Here is a 20,345-nt window from a genome sequence, read left to right as displayed (position 1 = left end):
CCTCTAAACGCTCTTAGCACTTTCGCTAGCCCTGAGGGTCTCTGGAAAGTTGCAAACGTAACTTTGGACCTTCCAACTTCGGACTCCCCGGTGTCGGTGACCTGGTAGAATATAAGCAATTAACGTATTGAACTAAGAGACAGCTCTTTTAATAAACATGAATTTTAATGGATTTTTTTGCTCTGATGGTAGTGCGACATGTCTTATCTATGGTGATACCTCTAAAACTACAAACGGGGTCCCTCCCTCTCTTTCAGGCCTTGCTCTATTACTGTGAAGTGCTGACAAAGGCAAACCTCCAGCTCCAGAAGGCAGCTTGTCTGGCCCTGAAAAGCCTGCAGGTAAAACCCAGCCTTAGAGACCCAGACAGGTCAGTTCTGAGCAAGTCGAGGGCCAAGGACACCTAACAGCTCTCTTCCTGTGTTCGGAAGCACCTGTGTTAGTGGCATATCTTACTTCCTTTGCTCTGTAACCTGTATATTTGTTTGGGGATCTTTTTTGTTAATTTTATTTTTTCTTTCTTTTTTCTTTTTTTAAAATTCTTAATTTAAATTCAATGTAGTTAACATATTATTAGTTTCAGAGGTGGAGGTCAGTGATTCATCGGGTGCATATAACACCCAGTGCTCATTCCATCACATGCCCTCCTTAATGTCCATCACCCAGTTACCCCCTCCCTCTGCCCCCCGCCCCTCCAGCAACCCTCAATTTGTTTCCTGTCATGAAGAGTCTCGTATGGTTTGTCTCTCCTTCTCTGATTTCGTCTTGTTTTATTTTTCCCTCCCTTCCCCTATGATCCCCTGTTGTGTTTCTTAAATTCCACACTAAATGTGACTTTGTTTTGTTAGAGCCAACAACTCTCAGAAAACAATCGTGTGTTTCAGTAGCCCGCAGGTCAGTGTTAGAAACATAGACCTTATTCCAAAAGAGAGGTGACATGATGATTTCCCCAATCTTTCTCATGTACAAAAAAAGAGCAAGGACGGGGCGCGCCTGGGTGGCTCAGTCGGTTAGGCGTCTGCCTTCGACTCCCAGCACCCGAAGGGGCCCCTCCTCCGTCACTCTGGGCTAAAATAAGCTGTGGTCTGCCCACGCTGCCCACCGCGGTCAGCTGTCCCACAGCACCAACACCGTGCTACCTGAGCCTGGCTTTCTCCCAAGAAAGACAGTCAGTCGCCCTCTGGTCCCTTTGTCAGCTCATCACAATCTCAGGAGCAGCATTTTTGTGTTGCCCCACGCGGGCTCCTGCGCATCCCAGCTGCCCTGGCCCTGGCCGGTGCTGTGCGGAGAGACCCCGCGCGAGGCCCCCCGCCGCCTCCACGCGCTTGCTCCCGTGTTCCGTCCTCGCCTGTGCACTGATGACTCCCAGCGCGCGTACCCCCCCCCCCAGCATGTAGCCGGCTCGCTGCTGGCTGTGTCCGCCAGCAAGTCACCCGCAGATGCACCCAGCTCACCCACCTCCAGTCCTCCGCATCTCAGTGGATCATGCAGCTCACCCTCGCACCCTGTACACCCCGCGTCCTTACAGCCCGCATCTGTCCACTGTCTCCCCACTCTGCGCGCCGGATCCGAGCCACCTCCCCACCAGCAGCCCCTGCCTCCTCGGAGTCCGAACGCCTTCCGTGCGTGCTCTCTGCTACGGTTAGAACGCTCCTAACACAACACGAACCCTGCTTCCCAAGCCCTGCTGTAGCTTTCCATGATTCTACGAATGAAGGCCACAACCCTTCATGTGGCTTTGTAAGGCCGTCTTTGAGGGGCTCCCGTTGCGTGGAGTGTATGTCCTTCTCCACCCCGCAACACACACACACACACACACACACACACACACACACACACACACACACACACACACACACACACACACACACACACACACCCTACCACTGCCCCAACTTGGCTGTCTTTGAGGGGCTCCCGTTGCGTGGAGTGTATGTCCTTCTCCACCCCGCAACACACACACACACACACACACACACACACACACACACACACACACACACACACACACACACACACACACACCCCCTACCACTGCCCCAACTTGGCTAATTGCTCTACGATCGCGCTTCCTCTGTGAAGACCTCCCTTGTCAGACCAGGTCACATTTCCCAGCCATGTCATGCCCTGTAACAACTCTCTGTCCCACGTCTGGCTTTCCACGGGACTGTAACCTCTTGAGAGCCAGAACCATGTCTTGTTCATGGCTGAGTCTCCCGTGCCTGGTGAACTGCCTGGTTCGGAAAGTGCTAGATGAATGTGCAGTAAACACACAGACAAGTTCCCACCACCGACCTTTATTCTGCGCCTCCGTTTTGGTCTAAACTAAGCATTAACAATTCTTACGTTAGCGCTGTCTTGGAAGCAGGGAGGTACGGCAGAAAGAACTCCCAGGAGTGGCTTCTCTTCTGGAAAGCAGGCTGGTCTCCCGGCTTCCTGATGCCCTCTGGGGTGTCCTCTGGGAAATGAGGGGTTTAGCGGATTGCCGGGGCTCCTGCAAGCACGTGCCCTGGGCTCCGTCCCAGGAAATTCTAGTACCGTGCACCCTGGATGATGCTCAGCGAGCCGTGGGGCCCTCCGGGGGAGATGGCCCTAACGTCTGCGCCAGCTGTGGGGTACTGTGTCTCGGGGGACCCCAGACAGAGGTGTCGGAGCACTATCTCACAACTTTCTCCCTGCAGGCCACCGAAAGCATTAAAATGCTCGTTACGTTGTGTCAGTCTGACACTGAAGAAATCAGAAACGTGGCCTCCGAGACCCTCTTATCTCTCGGTGAGTTTTTTTTTACCTGATTGTTTCCTTTTGGCACTCAGGAAGGGAGTGAAAGAAAATGTTTTGTGTGCACCGTTTGAGCAGTTCCCCTCTGGGGGCTCTCTGCTCACACTCACACACACACACACACACACACAGAGCGTATGTCACACTCACACACGCAGGGTATGTCACACACACACAGGGTATGTCACACTCACACGCAGGGTACGACATACACACACACGGGGTATGAGGAACTGGTCAGTTTCCATCTTGCTTCAATGCCCTGTTCTCACCATTCGGTGTAGAGGGTGGGGGTTGCTCTCTGGAGCCTCTCTAGATGGATCAGTCTGTGCGCTCTCCGGAATCAAGAACATAGATTTGAATCGGGAAGCTGAGACAGTAGTCAGGAATCCAGCTGGGATGGCGAGGTTGGGCTGGCCCTCGTAGGGGGCGCAGTGAGTGGCTGAGATTGCGGAGATGTGCCCCAGGGTATGCCCTAACCCCCTGCTCCCAGGGCCTCACCCTGGCTCTCCAATGAACCCCTGGTTGCCCTGCGGGCCAATGCCCACCTGAGCCCTGACACCAGAGAAAAGAAGTGAAGTGTTTCTTTTATTCTGGAATAGCCAGATAAATCTTCCCCTTCACCTCACTTTAGAAGGCTTCATGCCCACCGGGCTGCATACCTTTATTCCTGCTGGCGAGTGGGGAGGGTGGAGGGAGGCTTTCTTAATCCTGCATAACAGATAGTTATGTTAATGCTACACCTGCTCTCAATGTGTAAAAACTAGACTCCCGAAAGTCCTCAAATCTAATCCAGTTGATAATACTCTGGAAAAAAGCCACCCCGGCTTGACTATAGTAGCTTAATAATGTAAGGGAGAATCTCATGGCATTCGTAATCACCATGAAGATCACATCCATTGTTAGGCGTCCTTTCTTACAGTTACTGGTGTAATAACACTTCCTTCTGCTATTGAATATACCATCTGTATGTTTGTTTAAAGGATAAAACTGTTATTCCTTATGGCTGTTTTAGGCATACAAATGATTTAATTCCCTAAAAATGTGCCCAGGGTGTTATTAGTTCGAGCTTCCTTTATCCCTTCATGCCCTGAAATAACAATGAAGGTAAGCCCGACGTTAGGAACGCAGAGCCAGCAGCGCCTCTTCATCCAGTGCAAGCTGAAGAGCCTGAGCCCTGCTGGGGGCGCCCCAAACTTCACTTCAGCTCCACCCCCAGCAGCATCTCCGGGAGGCATCCTTATCTGTGCTTCACTTTGGCGTTTTAATTGAATTGAATTGAATTGATTGATTTGAGAGAGAGAGAGAGAGAGAGAGAGAGAGAGAGAGAGAGAGAGAACATGAGCAGGGAGAGGGGCAGACGGAGAAGCAGGCTCCCCTCTGAGCAGGGAGCCCAACCCAACGCAGAACTCGATCCCAGGACCCTGGGATCATGACCTGAGCCGAAGGCAGACGCTCAACCAACCGAGCCTCCCAGGCGCCCCTTCACCTTGGCTTTCCCCTGCGTGGCTCCCCCCAGTCCCTGTGCCCCCTCACACCACCAGCTCGTGGTTCTCAATGTCAGCTGCACATTAGCATCACCGAGGAAGCTTTAAGATGTGCCCATGCCTGGGCTCCGCTTCCAAAGATGCTGTTTCCATTGGCCTCGGCACTGTGTTAAAAGCCTCCAGGTGGTTCTACCATGTAACAAGTTTGAATGCAATGCTCTGAATCGCCTTTGACCCTAATACACAAATACAGTCTCACACAGATGGCTGGATCAGTAATTGTATCCACTCGACCCCCTGTGGTAATGGGGCTGTCCCAGTGTTCACAGGTGGCCATTGAGCATTTCCATATGGCTACTGTGAATGAGGAACTGAAGTTTAATTTTATTTAATTTTGAGTAGTGAGCATTTAAACTTGCCTAGCCACACGAGACCAGTGGCTGCCATGTTGGGCAGAGCAGTTTTCCCCATTAGCTATGGCCATTCCGTTGTGCTCCGGCTAGATCTCAGTCCAGTTTGGAACCACATGCCGAACGTCCCAGAGCGCAGGCCCTTTCTCCTCTAACGCCCTAGCTGCTTCACAGGGCTGTTAAGAGACCAGAGGAGAAGCCAACACAGGTCATTGGCCACTGGTCATTAGTCAGGGTGAGGTGCCCCATAGACCGGCCCTGGTTGTAGCTCTGTGGTAATGTTGGGGTACACCCATAGAGGATTTGCTCTGTGCTGGCTTGAGGGATCTGCATGGGTTAGCTCATTTAATTGTCCCATGGACTCCATGAGGGAAAAGTGCAAATAGTCCCATTTTATGGAGGGGTACATGGAGGCATAACTCACCTATGGATTCCCAGACCTTGTAAGCACTGGGATGGAATCCTGACCCACTCAGACTCTGAGGGACTCTAGGGAAAGAACTGAACACTTCTAATTTGCAATATATCCATGAGCAAACTAGGAACTGGCGAGGTATTCGCTCTTTTTTAAATAGGGTCAGTTAGCCAATGTATCCAGGGTATGTGCAAGTAGGTGAGGTAGGAATGGGCCTAACTCAGGCCCTCTGTCTCTGTCTCCCCCTGTCATCACCTGGAAAGATGCTGTATTCAGTGTTTTATGTATCAGGGATTTGTGTAAATATTTTGTTTCAAATAAAGGGTTCTATTCCAAAGTAATAAAAAAAAAAAAGGTGAAAAAATATAACATTTGCCTCCGAAAAGTCAAGGCATGCAGAAACAATCAACAGAAATCTCTAAAAATTGGGGGCCTTTGCCAAGAGAAGAGTTCACCATGTTCTTTTAAATGCAGGCGAATCCCTACTTTTCTGAGGTATTACTGAAAAACTTAAATGTACCCCCTCTAAGAGCAAAGACAAACTTTTGGTTGATCGAGAGGCCTCTGTTTCCAGGGACTACAATATATTATAAAACCCATAACTACACTCCTTTTCAAAAACCCACTGACATCAATGTAGTCCCAGCATTTCATGAATCTTTTATTTTTTTTTCTTCACAATGAACTTGTGATTGAGCACAACTCATACTCCCATCTTTGTCCTTGTATTAAATGCATGAACGCCTGCTTCTTATCACTAGTTATCTATGATTTTTTCCCCCATTTCCTAATCATTGTTTTAGATAGGAAAAACGGTAGGGAGTGTTCAAATAATTTGCAAATAAATGTTGGCTGTTCGAGATGACTGCTGATGGAAGTGACCTAGCTGCTGGCTGGTAGACGGATCACCAGATGGGTCCATGGCAAAGAGCAATGTTTTAGCTCAAGTGTGACAGCCTAAGTTTGACTTTTACAAAAGACCGTTTAGATATGCCAATATGTAATGTAAAAAAGTAAAAGTCCTGTCGAAGTTCAATGCTTTGAAGTCAAGGATCAGCCATACTGAAATCCCTAACGCACTTAAAATATCCATATGACTTCTCAGGAAGAAATCTATCATGCAAAATTATCCCCATCAAGTGCCCATAGAACTTCTACGGTTTCACACCCCGACATTCATTTAGTCTCTGGCATTCCCTCAAAAGTTCTTGCTTGTTCTACAAAGGACAAAAGAGACAAACCCATAAAGCAGACTCTTACTTCTAGAGAACACCCTGCTGGCTACCAGAGGGGAGGTGGGTGGGGAGTGGGGGGAAGAGGTGGTGGGGATGAAGAGCACACTGATCGTGATGAGCACTGAGTAAGGTACAGGATGGTTGAATCACTAGACTGCACACCAGAAACTAATATAACACTGTATGTTAACTGCACTGGAAGCTTTGGTTTTTTTTTTAAAGGGCGCCTGGGTGGCTGAGTCGGTTAAGCATCTGTCTTCGGCTCGGGTCATGATCCCAGGGTCCTGAGATCGAGCCCCGCATCGGGCTCCCTGCTCGGCGGGGAGCCTGCTTCTCCCTCTGCCTCTGTCCCTCCCCCGACCCATGCTCTCTCTCTCTTTCTCAAATAAATACAATCTTAAAAAAAAGATAACATATAAAAAAAGTTCTTGGTCATTTAAACATTACCTAGAAAAAAAAACAACATAATTAAGAGTATGGGCAGATGATTTCCTTACGTAAAGTTAACAGCGAAATTATACAGTGACCCATTCCCCAGCAACTGGTATTGTTATCCTGAGGGATGAATTGAAAAACACACGTTCCAACTGCTGTTGGTTTTTGATGTTCTGTGTGCAGGGGAAGACGGGCGGCTGGCATATGAACAACTGGACAAGTTCCCCCACTGTGTTCACGTTGGAGGGCGGCATGGGACGGAAGTCGCTACGGCATTTTAATGAGCTCTCCTGTACAGCTGTCTTTCTAAATGGCCCTGTTCATCGAGGTGGTGCTGGGGTCGAACTGGAATGCTTACAACCTGAAGCGCTCTGTTGAGGTTGTCTGGAAATGTAACATGTTATAGATAGAATTCAAAATCGAGTTTTCCAGGACCTAGCCACTTTTCCTTTGGCCAATAGAATCGGGCTGTGTAGTACTCTGTAGATTTTATTGTCGATGGCATCTGACAGTACTTAGTTAAAGAGCCCATCTTATCTCATATGTGTGGAATTTTAAAACAGCCATCTTTGTACCTTTTTGGAAGTTCTTCTATAAGCCTAAAATAGTCACGTGATGCTTTGATGCCTATCCTATGCCTTGCAGTTTTTCTCTGTCGTGTTCTCAGGGTTGAGTGGCCCCCTTAGCTACCTAATTTCACCTTAATGCAAAGCACAAAAAAAAAAAAGAATTTCTTCAAATAAAAGTTTGCCCGCAGAACTTGGTAAAATGACACATTGTAAGAGTTTAATTTTTCTTTTAATTTCATTTTCCTCAAGTCTCCACTACTTCTGTTGTTTTTTTCTCCATCCTGAATGTCCCAAAAGCATGTTTCCATGGTTAAAAGACAGGTGGATGACTAAGAGCTACCTTAAGTTTATACCTGTACTCCTTAAAAAAACACAAAGTTTAAGCTTTTTTAAAAAAGAGCCATTTTTTTATGATACTTTTACAATAGAGATATTTTGCTGCTACAACAAATCAAAACCAAAAGTCATGGATTCAGAAAGCTGTGATGCTCTTTGAAGTAGAAGTAGTTGGAAGTTGGAGGACTCTTAATGGGGTGGGAGCAGAAGAACATTCCAAGTGGTCCTTGCTTCTACAGGAATTACCATGAGATTTGGAAGGAGAAGAATGCCCCTAGGGACCGTGACTGCACCCAGAGAAATCATTCATCACTGGGTGGGATCTCTTGGCCAAATAGTTAAAGTAACAGCTTCCTTTATTGCTTCCCTATCACGGTAGCAAGTCCTCTACATAAACTACAAGACCACTCAATAGCTTTTCTTCCTCTTAAGAGTATACATGATGGGATATGCCAAGATCTCAAAATAATATGTGTGAGTGTTATTTAAACTGTGGAGTATCAACTGTATTCTGGATGTGTTTGTATAAAATATCATTTAGGTGTCTTTTAAATATTTACATTTTAGCAAGACCTTTAAGAACAACTCGTATTCCATTTTAAAGTAAAAATTGTTGGGGCGCCTGGCTGGCTCAGTTGGTAGAGTGTGTGACTCTTGATCCCAGGGTCATGAGTTTGAGCCCCACATTGGGCATGGAGCCTACTTAAAATAAAAAATTTTTAAAAAAAGTAAAAATTGTTTGCCAGGCTTCCTGGCAAATAATTCTTTCAACTGTGAAGTCATAATGTGTATATATATTTGTATATTTATAAATATTATATATATGCATATATCCTTCATTTTAAAGGTACATTGTACAGTCTATGGTTAGTATGTATAGTCTATAGTCTATGTTAAATGGTTGAAATGATTCTTTTTACAGAAAGTCAAATAAAAAATGTTACAGAGTTTTTTGTTTGGTTTGTTGTTTGTTTGTTTTTTTCCTAATTTTTTGAATATTGCATGAGTAATTAATTCCGTATCTTTTGTATTCATTTCTGCATTTTATTTTTGCTCGAAGGGGGTGCTTTTAGTTTTGTGGCATTTGTATCCATCACTCTTTCAATCATGTAAGTTAAAATAAAAATTATTTTTGAATTATTAGTCTCAGGTGCAGAGTCTGCTCTATGTTTTTCCCATGCCCTCCTTCACCTGGCATTTGTACAACACGGTGCACCTCATTCTCAACCTGAATTTATCCTTTATCTTGAAATTCCTTCATTTGTAAATGAGGATCATCGTATTTCCCTCTCAGATTTGTTGTAAAGCTAATGGGAGCACAAAGAGCTGTGTTTCAGAATCGTGTTATCTATGAGCAGAGACCATGAGCCCCCTGAAGATGAGAAGAGGCTTCATTTATTATTGTGTGCTCCCAGCCCGTACCCCACCAGCATCATCACAGACGGGCCCCTCGCATTCAGCTGTGAGCGCAAGTATTCACCGACTGACATCAAGTACCAGTGATTGTTTTTACTGAGTCAGCAGGAAAAGATTTTTTTTTTCTATAAGAATCATTTCTTTACTGTTTAACTGAATTGCCTTCCTTCACGAAATTATAAAGTAAAATTGTAAACCCCCATTCAGCAGACAACACCAGCACTTCTCACTGTATCCGAAAAGCAAATTAGTCAAATAGCAAAATAAAGATTTTCATCCCTGAAATTTTCCCAGAGACAATATCTCATTAAATACTACCTTGATTTTGAGAAATTTCTAAGTATACTTTGTGTGTTTGCTAAAAACTAGATCTCTAATTTCTCATTTATGCAACAAGTAATTTTTTTTGCATACTTACTATGAATGCGGTGTATGCTCAAAGAATATGACTGTTCTTTGCACTGCAGATCAGCAGTGAAGAAAACACAAAAGGCGTAAAAATCTTTGCCCTCATATGCTGGCAAGGGGAGAAAACAAGATCCGGAAGGCAGTCATAATTGTATAAGGCTGGGGATGGGACAAGTGACAGGGCAAAGGTTACAGGGTAGAAGAGAGTGGTCCGGGAAGGCCTGACAGAAAACTGCATGTGAGCAAATGACGTGAGGAACTGATGGGGTGAACTGGGAAGAACATTCCAAGCAGAAGTAACAGTAAGCACAAAAGCCTTGAAGAGGAGCCATGCCTGGGGTTTTAGATTTTCTAGTAGCCACATTTTAAAAAAGTACAGAGAATAGGGGATGTTAACTTTAGTAGTATATCTTTTATTTAGCCTAACATATCCAAAATATTTCAACTTGTAATCAATAACAAAAATTAGCAATACGATATTTTGCATTTTTTTTCATACTAAGTCTTCAAAATTCAGTATGTAGTTTACATTTACAGCACATATCAACTCAGACTCGTCACACTTCACACGCTCCAAAGCACCTGTGGCCACCATACTGGACGGTGCATGTCTATGTTCCCCACGCTGTTGCCTCCCTGCCCTTTATAGCATCTGCACACATGCTCACATACGTGCACGCACACAGGTATGGGTACAGGTTCCAATGATGGATTACATGTCTGTCATGTCTCTTAAGGCTCTTTGAATCTAGAACAGTAGCCCCGCACCCCCTTTCCTCTTAAGCTTGCATACCTTGATGTATTTGAAGAGTACAGGCATGTACACTTTGTAGAAGATCCCAAATCTGGACAGGAGGGGGGTCCAAATTTCTACTTTGCAAGTAGAGCCTTGTTGATAAGTTGGAAGTGAAACGTGAGACAGATAAAAGCCAAGGATGAATCCAAAACTTGGATGAATCCTGAACAGGTGCAAGGATGGGGTGCCATCTTCCAAGACAGAGAAAGGGAGCTGCTGCAGGCTTAGAGAGGGAGACCAGGAATTCTGACTTGGACATGTTATATTTGAGAAGCCTCTTAGCCAAATGGATGGCTATCAAGTTGGCGACCGAATGTGTTTGGAGTTCAGGTGAGAAATCCAGTTAAAAATAAAATTGGGGGAGGGGGGTACACCTGGCTGGCTCAGTTGGTGGAGCATGTGACTCTTGATCTCAGGCTCGTGAGTTTGAGCCCCACATTGAGTGTAGAGATACTTAAAAATAAAATGTTTGAAATATATATATATAAAATTGGGAGTCTTCAGCATATGGATGGCACTGAAAGCCGGGAGACTGGTTTATTTTATCTAGGAAGTATAGATTGAAACAAAGAAGAGCCTATAAGGCCTGAGGCTTGGGACCCTCCACTATTTACAGGTCATAAAGAGGTGGAACCAGCAAAGGGAAATGGAGGGTGGTAAGCAGAAGAAAAATTGGGTATGACAGCTTAGAAGTTAGGCAAAAAAGGCGTTTCAAGGAAAAAGTGTCAAATGCTGAAGACTGAGAATTGGATTCAGCAGAATGAAGGTCATTAGTGACGCTGACGAGCAATCCCAGTAGATTCATGGGTTGGAAATTTCTCTTTGGAGTACGTCCAAGAGAGGATGGAAGAATACTTGAAACGGTGAGTATGGCCACTCTTTGAAGAGTTGTCGTATGAAGGAGCGCAGAGCAGTAACTCAGTGGAGGGTTATATGAGGTCAAGAAAGTGTTTTATTTTTTTACTGAGAAAAAGTAACAGCATATGCTTGTTGATGATGCAAACGATCCAGTCGTGATGGAAAAATTAGTTAAGGCAAGAGAAGAGCTGTAGAGCAATCTCCCTGAGTGGGGCGAGGGGTGGCGGAAATATGCTGCATGAATGGAGAGGGCGTCGGTAACAACAGGCCAGCAGGAGTCCATGTGCATGGATGCAGCTAGGTGGGTGCAGTGAAGACACCTTTGCAAGTGCCCTTCAGCCTGCTTCCATTTTCTCAGCAAGACGGGATCAATACAGGACATCAGTGATGTGGAGAAAAAGTCTGATTACGTGACAAATAAGCAGAACAGGGATAATCCTACGGACGGAGGTTCACTACGTGTTGGAATAAGCAAAGTAAAACGGGCAAGCTGCTAGCAGGCGCTGCCCAAGCAAAAGTGCAAAGGCAGGGGGCGCCTGGGTGGCTCAGTCGGTTAAGCAACTGCCTTCGGCTCAGGTCATGATCCCAGAATCCTGGGATCGAGCCCCGCATCGGGCTCCCTGCTCAGCAGAAAGCCTGCTTCTCCCTTTCCCTCCGCCTGCCCCTCTGCCTACCTGTGCTCTCTGCCTCTCTGTCAAATAAATAAATAAAAAATATCTTAAAAAAAAAAAAGTGTGAAGGCAGGAATGCGCCTCGTGTGCGTGAGGGGGAACCGGTTTGGTCCAAGTTGAGATGCTACGCACCCAGAGAAGTAAAAGGACACTTGGTGTAGCTGAAATCGCAGACGGCCTTTGATGCCGGCCTGAAGAATCAAGGCATCCCTTCTTCCCCCTGACTGGTGTATTCTGTTCTCCAGGGTTGCTAGGTGATGCATTCCAGAGTTCTTGACTATGAACTTCGGCTGCTGAACCACCACTGGCTCTTTCCACGCGATGGCTAAGACCCGTGTTTATTATGTGCGGTGTTGGACGTGGATTTACCACTATTTTGTGGGGCTGTATCGGCGCGTGCAGAAGTTCTGGAATGTCACTGTCAAGCACTTTTTCGTGAAGGAGGAGGAAGAAGATGTCCCTTCAGCTGAGAGTATTTTTCACAAAGAAAAAATCGTGGTGCTTGGCCATTTATTGAAGGATGAATCTTTAGCTGTTGAGAAGAGGGCTCAAGCTGCGTACCAAATTGGACTGCTGGCCTTCACAGGTACGGACTGAGCCAGCTGGCCTAACAGAGCTCCTCCGAAATCTCTTTGCTTGTTATAACACTGTAAGTTAGTGACTTTTCAGAGGTCTGGTCTTAGATGCCCGGGACTTTTCCTTTGCCTAAAGTTTTAGTTCTTTGTCTTTGTAGGAACAGAGACATTTGCCAATCATTTTCTCCTCAAGGATCTCATGTTTTGAAAGAGTGCGTCCATCAAGTAAATGACGAAGAATTTTCCCACTTTTATTAGTTAAAAACACACATACTGAAATTGCCTAATGAAGTTCTCATTATTATGTTAAAAAAAAATCAAAGAATCTATACTGAGTTGATGTAACTCCCACCGAGTAATATGATTTCAACACAGTAAAAGCGCTTGGGATTTTATTTTTTATCTTGTAAAAATACATCACACGGAAACTACCTTAGAAAAATCATTAAGAGCTTAATGCTATTAAAACACCTACCAGGAGAGACAGTACACCAGTGAAAAGCAACTGTTAATGTACATTTGGCCAGAAAGTTAAGTGGTAAACTGCTTAAACACACACTGCTTTAGTGATTGTCAGGTTTAAACTCACTCCCACATTTTTTTTCCTAATAAATTTCAGGATAGACAATGAAATTTTATAGATAATCTTCAACAACACATCTTTTAAAAAAAATTTTATTTATTTTTTATTATTAACATATAATGCATTATTTGTTTCAGGGGTACAGGTCTGTGATTCATCGTTCTTACACAATTCACAGCGCTTACCATAGCACATACCCTCCCCAGTGACTATCACCCAGCCACCCCATCCCTCCCACCCCCCACCACTCCAGCCACCTTCAGTTTGTTTCCTGAGATTAAGAGTTTTTTATGGATTGTCTCCCTCTCTGGGTTCTTGTTTGATTTTTCCCCTCCCTTCCCCTATGATCATCTGCCTTGTTTCTCAGATTCCACATATCAGTGAGATCATCTGATAATTGTCTTTCTCTGATTGACTTATTTCGCTTAGCATAATACCCTGTAGTTCGATCCACGTCATTGCAAATGGCAAGATTTCATTTTTTGATGGCTACATAATATTCCATTCTTTATCCATTCATCTCAACAACATGTCTCTTGATTAGAAGCTCTGGTGGTAGCTCTAATTATCAGAGAGAGACTGACCTCTTTTTTAAAGGTAAAATGAGTTACCTAGATGGGAGTTTGAGAGACTACATTTTTCAAATGGTGTCCATGAGAGAAAACATTTACCGTTTTCAAGGACCAAGGGGTCCTAGGGGCCAGAATGGGTGAGAACCACTGGCATAGAGCTAGAAGACCGGAGACTCCTGTTTGAAGGAAGGGGAAAAGGAGCCCACTGCTTGAGAAGGCCAGTCGCCTGTCTAGCCATTTGGGAGAAGAGCTAGCTATTTATAAGAAGGTCAGAATTCCTTAACTTGATGTTATGTAGCCTTAGCTATACCGGTGGGAAGCAGGGAAGGGCTTACGCCCAGCCTTCAGCAAAAGCTTTATCATTGGCTAGACTAGCCTTGGGCCTGTGGGACTGTGGGAGTGCCAGTAAGAGAAATGCAAGCCGGTTCACAGCTCCAGTGGCCAGAATCTGGCCAACCATGCCACCTACTTCTCCCCGTCTCAAATAGTCCTCATCCCATGTTTTCTTGGTTACTTCCTTGGGGTTTGAGATTTGCACAAGGGGAATCTGGGGTTCAGGTATATGATGAAAGTAGAGTCTAGGACCAGGTTGGGTCCGTAACCAAAGCAAGAAAAATCTTGTAAGGTCATGTTGCTCCCCGATCCGCAAGAGCTGGGCTGAGAGATGAGAAATCAGAGAGAATGGGATAGCAATGGACAACTCATGAAATGCCTCTCTCTCATCAGTTAGACCCTGCTGGCTTTGCAAGGCAGCGTTTTGGTTTTCTTTTTGTTTGCTCTAATACTCTTGGTATTTTTCAAGGACTGAAGACCGAGAATCCGGAATAAGACCATGAGGGAGCACCGCCGGTTTTGTTCACCTTGGGATACTGACGGCCAGTGCTTGAATAAAGGAACGAGGGAGGAGGCTTACGCAGGCAGGGAATTTCCAGGGCTTTGCCTAGGGGAAATGCCGGAGTCAACATGTCAGTATACAGCAGAAAGAATATGGAGGCATCACCACTCAAATGTTGCTAGCAATACTTCTGAAATGCAAATACTTGTTTTCCAGGAGGACCAACTGCTGGGAAATTTGCAGATGAGTACATGAAAGAAGTAGCTCACTTGTTGAAAGATCATGACATGGCACCAAAGGTAAAGATCTTGTTGCTCCAGAGTATAGCGTGTTGGTGTTACTTAAACCCCGTCAGCCAGAAGAGGGCCAAACATCTGAAGTTTATTCCTATCCTCGTCGAGGTTTTTGAGGACAAACTCAACTCTACGACCAAAAGTGAAATAAACAACAGCCTCCTTGTTAAATTCTGGACTTGCTATGTTCTCTCTGTCATGACGTGCAATAACTTGTCTTGCATAAAGGAGCTTAAAAACCACAGAATTCTGAAATATCACTTGCAAATATTGGCGACTGAGAATTGGTCTGGATGGCCTGAGAATTTTGCAGAGGTGCTGTATGTCCTAATTGGTTTTCACAGGAATTAATTTCTCCGAATGCAGCCACTTGACACAGCTGTCTATACCTCTGCATTAGCCTGGAAAACCGGAATAAATAATAAAAAGTCGATATAGTCTTCTTCGGTTTTCTTTTAGGTAGTTAAGAAATTCTATATAAATCTTCAACGGTCACTGAAATAAGCAAACGTATGAAAAGTGCCACTCTTTAAAATGACCTCAGAAAAATTAAGTTCATGATATGGGGATTCATTGAAAGATGAGTTATGTATATAACTATTAGGAGCAATGGTATGTTTTGGGGGTTATTAGATGACATAAAGCCAAAGCACCCAGCCCAACCCCCAGCCACCCCTTGTAGAGAGCACTATTACCCCACCTGTATCCTTTCAGCCCTGATAATTTCAGTGCTGGCCCTCCAGCTGCCACGCCTTTAGCCGAGAGGGTCTTCTGGCCACCAGAACATGATTTTGTTCTATGTCGGGCCAGCAGGAAATTCGGGGTAATGAACACTCCAGAAAAGCAGCCCTCAACTCCCCTGAGGGAGCTCTGGATGGAGGTAGGGTGCCGTCTGCTCCGACACCTAAACAGCCTGAAGGTAGGCTCTTGGGTTTTCCTACCAAGATGTGCACCCTCCCTATTGGATCGTTAGGGGATAGGTGCAGAAAACCTGCACTTGACTTCTGTGTTCCCCAGTGTCATGAAAAGCTTTATTGCAAAGGGTAGTATTTACCGCAAGTGCCTAAGAGATGTGCACCTGTTTCTCCAGCTACACTAACAGTCGCCTTATGCTGACGTTGCGGCCATCGTAGGTTGAACTATGTACTTTCACTTGTCACAAATGGTCTTTGACCAAGCTGTGCTCCAGCCTGACGCTTCCGCCTTTATTAAACAGGTGGTGTCGTTCTGTGATCCTCGCTTGTATTTATTACAGGAATGCTGAGAGGGACACGGATCACACCATGTGGACTCACGGGCATCTCGGGGGCGGGGGGTGGGGGAGGTGTTCTCAGACCTTCAACCAGGCAAAGCTGTGTTCCGCTGGGCAACTGTATGTTCTCACCCATGGTGGCTTTTGTGAATACAGAGTTTCTCCAACTAGAATCCCATTTAAGGGGGTAGATTAAGGGTTGGAAATCGGAAGTCCCATTGAGAGACGGGGTCGTGGGCAGAAATTACTTTTTTTAAATGCTTTTTTTTCCGTGTCCCTTTTTTATGGTTTTGCAGCAGAACGCCCGACATGAAACATAATTGTAAATATTTGGCTGTGCAAAAGAGAATAGTGCTTAAGTACAAATGGAGACATGATTTTTTTTAAAAATAAATACTTAAAACACAACTTGGGTCCCACAAGCACCTGGACTCGAAGGTGTGTGTGACGGAGCTGCCTGCCTGTGGTTTTAAATGCTTTTTAAATTAAATTTTATTGTATTTCAAAGTAATACACGAACATGATTTAAAAAGTCAAATAACGCAAGGCCTCTGACAAAAATAGCAATCCCCAAACTCCCTCCTGATTCACACTCCCAGAGGTAACCGTTGGAATTCTTTTGGCTATTTCTTCTGGTATTTACTTACCTCCATAGCTGTAAATAGTTCACATACATTGCTAATTCTTTTTTTTTTAAGATTTTATTTATTTATTAGAAAGAGAGAGCACAAGCAGAGGGAGAGGCAGAGGGAGAGGGAGAAGCAGACTCCCCGCTGAGCAGGGAGCCCGATGTGGGGCTCGATCCCAGGACCCTGGGACCATGACCTGAGCTGAAGGCAGACACTTCACCCACTGAGCCACCCAGGCGCCCTTTATACATTGCTCATATTTTTTTCAATTTTAGGTATTTTTCCTTTTACTTCTTAAGATGACAGATAAGACTTAGGGTTGTAACCCTGCCCCTTGCCTGTGTCCACATGCCCTCCTCTTCCTCTCTCAGGAATAATCATGCCATCATTGGAAGATCTGGGACACCTGGGTGGCTGTTGTTAAGCGTCTGCCTTCGGCTCAGGTCATGATCCCAGGGTCCTGGGATCGAGTTCCGCATCATCGGGCTCCCTGTTCCGCGGGGAGCCTGCTTCTCCCTCTGCCTGCCGCTCTCTCAAACAAATAAATAAAATATTAAAAGAAGGATGCATTATCTCTATCACTGTTAATTAGCTATGTAACTTGTTAATTACAACAAATAGGAATACTTCAATATTTTTCACGGCTAAGTCGTACCGCGTAGTATGATTTTCTTCTTCATACAACTCTGTTTTCCCCGGAGTCTTGTTCCTTTGTTTTGTGGCTTTAGTTTCACTAATTGATTCCCATTCTCCATAGCTGTTCAACCACCCTCCAGTCTCACACTGTGTAACTGTCAGCTCCCATATCCTGGCTACCGTATATAATGCTGCAATAAACACAGGAGTGCATATACCTTTTCAAGTTAATGTTATCATTTTCTTTGGATAAATATCCAGTAGTGGAATTTACTGGATCATTTTAAACTTTTTGAGCAGCCTCCATACTGTTTTCCACAGTGTCTTTTCTCCACATCCTCACCAACACTTGTTATTTCTTGTGTTTATTTTAGCCATTCTGACAGAGTGACATCTCTTTGTGGTTTTAATTTGCATTTCTCTGATTAGCAATGTTGAGCATTTTTTTATGTGTCTGTTGGCCATTTGTATGTCTTCTTTGGAGAAATGCCTATTTAGGTCCTCTGCCCATTTTCAATTGGATTATTTGGTTTTTTGGTGTTGAGTTGTGTAAGTTCTTCACCTACTTTAAATATTAACCCTTTATTGGATGTATCATTTTGCAAGTATCTTCTCCCATTCAGTAGGTTGCCTGTTTGTTTTGTTAATGGTTTCCTTGGCCGGGCAGCAGCTTTTTATTTTGGTGTAGTCCCAATATTATAATTTTGCTTTTGTTTCCTTTGCCTCTGGAGACATACCTAGAAGTGTTTTTATGGTTGATGTCAAAGAACTTACCGGCTATGTTTTCTTCTATAAGTTTTATGATTTCGAGTCTCACATTTAAGTCTTAAATCCATTTTATTTTTGTGTATGGTGTTAAGAAAGTGGTCTGGTTTCATTCTCTTGCATGTAGCTGTCTAGTAACGCCAACACCATTTATAGAAGATTCTCTTTTCCCCATTGTATGTTTCTGCATCCTTTGGCATAGATTGACCACACAAGTGTAGGTTTATTTCCGGGCTCTCTATTCTGTTCTACTGATCTGTGTGTCTATTTTTGTGCCGGTACCATATTGTTTGGATTACTACAGCTTTGTCGTAGATCTTGTAATCTGGGATTGTGATACTTCTACCTTGGTTCTTCTCTCTCAAGATTGTTTCGGCTATACAGGGTCTTTTGTGGTGCCATACAAATTTTAGAGGAGTATTTGTTCTACTTCTGTGAAAAATGCTGTTGTACATACCAATACTTTACCTTGGTCTTGGTTTTTATATCTTAAAGAGTTTCTTCTTTTCTACTGCTTCAGAGTATTCCACTGTATGACTGAACTATATAATTTATGTAATTTTAAGCATGGACATTTAGATTATTCCATCTTTTGATAGATTAAAGTTGTAAGAACTTTAAATATAGATCATTTCACACATGTGAGTACATCTGTGGAACAGATTTCTAGAAATGGATTTCTTAGCAATATTTATATTTTCATTTGTTTTTAAGTTTCCTTCTGGGCCCTGCTTTGTCACTTTCCATCTTTTCTTGACTATTAACTGTCTTCATCAGGGTGAGATTATGTCTTTTGTAGTTTACTATTATTTTATGTTTTAGTAGGAATATGGATTCTTTTTTTATTATGTTATGTTAATCACCATACATCATTAGTTTTTTATTGTAGGTTACTATTATTTTTAATGGGATCTAGGGAAACACAGGAGATAAACGGCTGTGTTTGACTCTCCTGCTTAACCAGAAATTGCTAAGGCCCCTCTTCTGACAATGCTTAGAGAACTCTGGGTTAACATTTTATCTACAGAGGTGTAGCTTGAAAGGCAGCCTGGCTATATTGCTGTATTCAAGTTCTTTTTTGGTCTCTGGCACACCTAGAAGTTGAAGGTGGTAAAACATAAGGCTTAGACTTGGGCGTTGGGGCATTATGCTAAGCTTTGAATTTAAAACTGGTTCGCCAAAGTTCTAATAATTAGTTATTTTCCTTTGTTACCCCTTATAACTTCATCCTTCCCCAACATTTGAGTTCTCCTAGAAGCAGACTTGAGTCAAGAATTTGAGTGCAAGGACTGTATTTGGAAGATGATCTAAGGAATGAGCAACAGGGAAGGGAAGAAAGCGAGGAGGTGTGTGGTCAAGAACGTTACACTGTAGGTAGACGGTACTTGTGATCCTGCTGCGGGACTGCTCTGGTAAAAATACAACACACACACCTCAGAGTTATCCCACCCAGAGGCCCCAGGAGCTCAAATATGCCAACGCCTATCCTTCTTGACCTAAACCTAATGAGCTAGAACCTAAAATTCAGCTGAGGTTTCTTGAAGGTGAGAGGGTGAGCAGGGGAGTTGTCTAAACAGAGCAAAGTTGCAAGGGCCCAAGGCTGGGTAGTGGACCTGTGCTGTGTTCTGCTTAACTAGAAATCAATTCTTTCTTCTGAGACACTGCAATTTCGAGGGGGTAGCTGGCCCACGGTGTCGTCTTAAGAGACTGTCAACCAAGCTCTCTTGCCGTCCCAAGGAGCAGCGACATAAGCCAGGCCATGCCAACCTCGCCATGTCAGGAAAGGGGAGAAAAATCAGCACGAAGACAATGCCGATGAGCACCAGTTAGAGGGTGCCCCGTGCTGGTTTCTGCTTCTTTAGGACCATTCTATTCTTCCAGTGAATTCCATTTTTGTTCACAGTAGACAAGAGTTAGTTTCTATTTTTTACGAAGAACTCTGAGGAAGGCAGGAAGAGACCTAACATGTCCCAGAAGTTTTTAAGAATATTTTTGCCACATCTTAGTAACATCTACTTCTCATCACAGATCCTCTCACCAACCCCCACACCGTTTTTAAACTTGTCTGTGCTCCTATAGAGAAAAGCAATTAATTTAAGGTGATTTTAAAATCTGGCCACTTAATTTGTTTCTAGTCGCTCTTGGGACTTTCTTATGTAAATGAGTTCTTTTTCCTTTCCATACTTAGCTTTCTTTGATTTGATCGCACCAGGCGGAGACCTCAAAAATAACTAGTAGTAATTGTGGCCCATTCTTCTCTAGTCCGTGACCTTACAATTGTTTCTAAAGCGTCAGCATTAATCATTCACCCTGTTTGTTAGGCGTAGGAAGATAGCTTTTTATCAAGTTAAAATTTCTTTCCCTGGCTTAGCTGTTACATTTTATCGATGC

At 44.1% G+C, this 20,345-nt stretch overlaps 2 protein-coding genes across 10 annotated transcripts in view; both read left to right on the top strand.

Annotated features, from left to right (window-relative positions):
* Window positions 1–8,793, top strand: part of RIPOR2 (RHO family interacting cell polarization regulator 2) — a 221,607-nt gene extending 212,814 nt beyond the window's left edge. For all 9 annotated transcript variants that reach the window (XM_027601515.2, XM_027601508.2, XM_027601509.2 and 6 more), the window contains 3 exons: window positions 258–341; window positions 2,682–2,772; window positions 6,944–8,793. In XM_027601515.2, the coding sequence (XP_027457316.1) occupies window positions 258–341; window positions 2,682–2,772; window positions 6,944–7,041 (273 nt within the window). In that variant the 3' untranslated portion in view covers window positions 7,042–8,793. The remainder of the gene's footprint in view (window positions 1–257; window positions 342–2,681; window positions 2,773–6,943) is intronic.
* Window positions 8,794–12,100: 3,307 nt separating this feature from the next.
* On the top strand, window positions 12,101–15,095 carry ARMH2 (armadillo like helical domain containing 2). The gene is made up of 2 exons (XM_027602025.2): window positions 12,101–12,400; window positions 14,596–15,095. The coding sequence occupies exons 1-2, from the start codon at window positions 12,136–12,138 to the stop codon at window positions 15,021–15,023; spliced, it is 693 nt and encodes a 230-aa protein (XP_027457826.2). The 5' UTR covers window positions 12,101–12,135; the 3' UTR covers window positions 15,024–15,095.
* Window positions 15,096–20,345: the final 5,250 nt, after the last annotated feature.

The sequence above is a fragment of the Zalophus californianus genome, chromosome 7 (assembly GCF_009762305.2).
Source record: "Zalophus californianus isolate mZalCal1 chromosome 7, mZalCal1.pri.v2, whole genome shotgun sequence".
In the NCBI taxonomy this organism is placed as follows: domain Eukaryota; kingdom Metazoa; phylum Chordata; class Mammalia; order Carnivora; family Otariidae; genus Zalophus; species Zalophus californianus.
This window is presented reverse-complemented; position numbering and strand designations above follow the sequence as displayed.